At 59.4% G+C, this 4,183-nt stretch overlaps 1 protein-coding gene across 1 annotated transcript; it reads left to right on the top strand.

Annotated features, from left to right (window-relative positions):
- Positions 1–925: 925 nt before the first annotated feature.
- SIX1 (SIX homeobox 1) lies at positions 926–3,203 on the top strand. The gene is made up of 3 exons (XM_027716730.2): positions 926–940; positions 1,365–1,942; positions 2,915–3,203. Exons 2-3 carry the CDS (start codon positions 1,383–1,385, stop codon positions 3,201–3,203), a joined length of 849 nt encoding a protein of 282 aa, XP_027572531.1. The 5' UTR covers positions 926–940; positions 1,365–1,382.
- The last annotated feature ends 980 nt before the right edge of the window (positions 3,204–4,183 follow it).

The following is a 4,183-nucleotide window of genomic DNA, read 5'->3' as shown; positions in this document are numbered from 1 at the left end:
CCGAGACGCGAAGTACGTGGGAAAAACAACAATCTGGATTTAGGAAAATATCGGGACCGGCCTTTCCCATGTCGTATCGCGGGCAGAGGCTGCGGGCAGGGAGCGGGCAGCGGGAGAGCCGCCGGCCCCGGCTCCGAGCCCTGCGGCTCCCCGGCTGTGAACGGGTTCCTCTTCACTTGGAGCATTAAACTCAAATAAATCCGACTTGGAAGGTCAAATAAATCCGACTGTCTTTAGTGAGGACAAACAAGTTTTAAAGAACCCCGCGATGGCTCTTGGCACCCACGGAGCGAACTCATTCTTGAATCCAAAGCGTTCTGGAGTGTGCCGAAAATACGGGTTTCGACTTATCTAATCAAAGATAAATACAGCCATAAAGGCACCCCCTGCCCCCCGCGCCCTGCCCTTATCTCACCGCATTGTCCTCACCTCCCTGCTGACAATAGATTATCTTTGCTTAGGGAGCCTAATTGTTTTCTAATTTTTCAAATAATTGCTTTTGAGTGAGGTGTGCAAATGAGGATTAGGCTAATTAAAGCGCCGCCGGTGGGTGCAGCGCCGCTGCCCGCCGCCCGCACGGGGCTGCCCCGACCCGTCGGGACCCCCCCGAGGGGAACTGGGCAAAGCTGGGGGCAGGAAGGGGCGCACGGGTCCCCGCGTGTTATTTAGCCGTTCACCAAACCATTATTTATTCATCCTCAGCACTAAGGTAATTAAATACGGGCTGGCTTGGCAGGGGACGGCCAGCGCCCGGGGGGGCGGAGCGGGGGGGGGACAGGAATTTTGGGGCAGAAACAAAAAAAAAAGATGGAAGAAAGAAAGAAAGCAAGCAAAAAAGAAAGACAAGAAGAGCCCGGCGGGAGCGGCTTCCCCGGGGATGCGCCCGGGGGCGCGGGCGGCGGGGCCGCACCCGCGCAGAGGCGGCGGCGGGACGCGCAGCCGCGGCCGGGGCCGTGTCCGGGGCCGTGTCCCCGCCGCCAGGCCCCGCCCGCCCGTGCCGAGGCTCTGCCCGCCGGGCCGGGCTGGGCTGGGCTGGGCTGGGCTGTCCGGGCTGGGCCGGGCCGGGCCGGGGGTGCCCAATCAGCGCGGCGCGGGGGCTCGGGCGCTTTAAGCGCGGCGGCGGCGGAGCGGGGACAAAGTCCCCCCGGCGGCGCGACGAGCATCCCCGCTCAGCCTGACACACCGCCCCCGGCTGCCGCAGCGCCTCCCCGCTCTGGGGCCGCCACCGGGACCGGCACCGGGATCGGGATCAGCACCGGGCCCGGGCCCGGCGGGCGCCTCCCCCGCGCCCCTCCGCCGCCGCGCTCCCGCGGAGTGCCCTCCTCCTCTTCCTCCTCTTCCTCCTCCTCCTCGTCCTCCTGCGGCCGCCGCCGCGCTCGGCCATGTCGATGCTGCCGTCGTTTGGCTTCACGCAGGAGCAGGTCGCCTGCGTCTGCGAGGTGCTGCAGCAAGGGGGGAACCTGGAGAGGCTGGGCCGGTTCCTCTGGTCGCTGCCGGCCTGCGACCACCTGCACAAGAACGAGAGCGTCCTCAAGGCCAAGGCGGTGGTGGCCTTCCACCGCGGCAACTTCCGCGAGCTCTACAAGATCCTGGAGAGCCACCAGTTCTCCCCCCACAACCACCCCAAGCTGCAGCAGCTCTGGCTGAAGGCGCACTACGTGGAAGCCGAGAAGCTGCGGGGCAGACCCTTGGGCGCCGTCGGCAAATACCGCGTCCGCCGAAAATTCCCTCTGCCCCGCACCATCTGGGACGGCGAGGAAACCAGTTACTGCTTCAAGGAGAAATCCCGGGGCGTGCTGCGGGAATGGTACGCCCACAACCCCTACCCGTCCCCCCGGGAGAAGCGGGAGTTGGCGGAAGCCACCGGTCTCACCACCACCCAGGTCAGCAACTGGTTCAAGAACAGGAGACAACGGGACCGAGCGGCGGAGGCGAAGGAAAGGTACGTGCCACCCCCTCATCCACTCCATCTCCCCCTCTTCTCCCTGCTCCACCCTGCGGGGGTCGGTTGGGAACCCCGGGAGCGCGGCGACTACCCGGCGGTGGATGGGATGGGAGCCACGAAAACACACGGTTCCCTCCAAATCCCATTTTTTAAAATCATAAACCGTGTTGCGTCTCTCCTTCTGTGGAAACCCAAGTGGGCTTTCCACTCGAGATCAACCCGACCCCACCTGCCCGGGGGGAACAAACGAGGCTTTCACCGTCCTCTCCAGGCCGCTCCGCCGCCTTTGTTTGCCGCCTACTGCCCCGAGCAAACCGGGAGCGATGCCGTCCCGGAGCCTCCGGGGAAGCGGTCGGGATGCCGGGTCGGGCATTGCCGGGGATCGGTCAGGGTAGCACCGAAGCCCGGAGGAGCAGAGAGATGCAGCTCCGGGATGGAGAGGTGGGGGGAATCGGAGGGAGGCCGGGATGGGGACACGCTGGCCCGGCCGAGCCGCCACCCCGTACCGAGGCCACCCCGGGAGGCGCCGGGGTGGCCTCGGAGTGAGGCGGCAGCTTGGCCCGGAGAAACAGAGTGCCACGGAGGGCATCGCCTTCAGCAACCTCCCCATCGAGCCTCCAAGAGAAAATCTCGCACCCTGCTCGTCTCCCGGCCGCACTTTCATTTTTAATTAAAAAGAAAGAAAAATCTCCTCTCAAAAAAAATCCCTCCCTCCATTTTTTTCTTCCTCACCTAAATTACTGGGCTGTGCGGTGTGCGCTTATTTATAGAAGGGGTAAAAGAAATGGGGATGATCCGTTATGAAAATATTAGGATTTTTTTTTCCCCCGCTGGAGAAGCATCTGCTCCCACGCTGGAATTAAATACGAAGGATTTACGGGGGACATTAGCACAATGCCCATCCCCGCTGTCTCCTGCCCGCCCTGACATCCCCGTTGTGGGATTTTTTTTTTTCTTGCCTTTCTACAGGGAGAACACGGAAAACAACAACGCGGCCACCAACAAACCGAACCAACTCTCGCCTCTGGATGGGAGCAAACCCCTCATGTCCAGCTCCGAGGAAGAGTTTTCTCCTCCCCAAAGCCCGGATCAGAACTCGGTCCTGCTCTTGCAGGGAAACCTCAGCCACACCAGGAGCTCCGGCTATTCCCTGAGTGGTTTAGCCACATCCCAGACCCCTCACAGCCTCCAAGGCCACCAGCTCCAGGACTCGCTGCTGGGACCCCTCACGTCCAGCCTGGTGGATCTGGGATCCTAAAGGCCCTCGGTGAACGGCCAGAGGATCAGGAGAGGAGGTTCTGCTCGGGGACAGAGGCTCTGGGTTGTACATAGAGGACAGCACCCGGTTTTACAGCTCACCCGCTGATTCTAAACGGGACTCTCGGCTCTTTTCACACAACCCCACATCGGCTCCTGCTCCAGTTCCCCCCTCCCCCAGCATCTCCCACAATCACCACGATTTTTTTTATTATTATTATTTTTTTTCCACGTAGCCAAACGCGAAGAGCGGCAATAACCCTCGTCAGCCCTTCGAGTTCAAACAAGTTGATCCCAACGGGAATTACAAAAAAAAAAAAAAAAAAAAAAAAAAAAAAAAAAAAAAAAAAAAAAAAAAAAATAAAAAACCTAACCCCAGCTGGATCCGATTCCACCCAAACAAATCCCAGCGCGCGGTGGGGCAGGGGCGGCCAGCACATCCCTGCTGCTGCCCGGCCGGATCCCCCGAGGAGCTGAGACGGGGGGACAGAGGGAGCGAACCGCTGTACTGAGCCCTGTGTCGGAGTGGGAGGAGGAAGGGGAAGTTACGTTTACATTTTTCATATTTAGCTTCACCAGAAAGATTTCGATGTAGTTTAAATTAAAAAAAAAAAAAAAAAAAAAGAAAGAAAAAAAAAAAGGAGTGAAAAAAATCAAAAACTTCAGTATTAGAATTTTACCAAGTGCCTGTGTCTGAGTGCGGCCGTGCGATGCAGTTACTGAGTGGGCTCTTGTGGGCCCACGTCCCCCAGCTTCCTCCTCCTTGGTGGTGAAATGCAACAATGTGGCTAAAAATTAGGAGAATTATAGTAATAATAAAAGTCGACGGCCGTTTCCTCCTAAACGAGTATCCCCCGGGCTGCTCCGCCAGCTCCCCGTTGCCTTCTCCCGTCTGTCCCCGCTCGCCGCCTCCCTCCTCCGGCTTGCAGAGAGCCCGCGGATGACGCTGCCTGTCTCGAGTATTTGTTACCAAAAATCGCA

The sequence above is a fragment of the Pipra filicauda genome, unplaced genomic scaffold, assembly GCF_003945595.2.
Source record: "Pipra filicauda isolate LSUMZ 115617 unplaced genomic scaffold, ASM394559v2 scaffold304_size882533_pilon, whole genome shotgun sequence".
Taxonomy (NCBI): Eukaryota; Metazoa; Chordata; class Aves; order Passeriformes; family Pipridae; genus Pipra; species Pipra filicauda.
The sequence above is the reverse complement of the archived record's forward strand: the minus strand, read 5'-3'. Positions and strand labels throughout refer to the sequence as shown.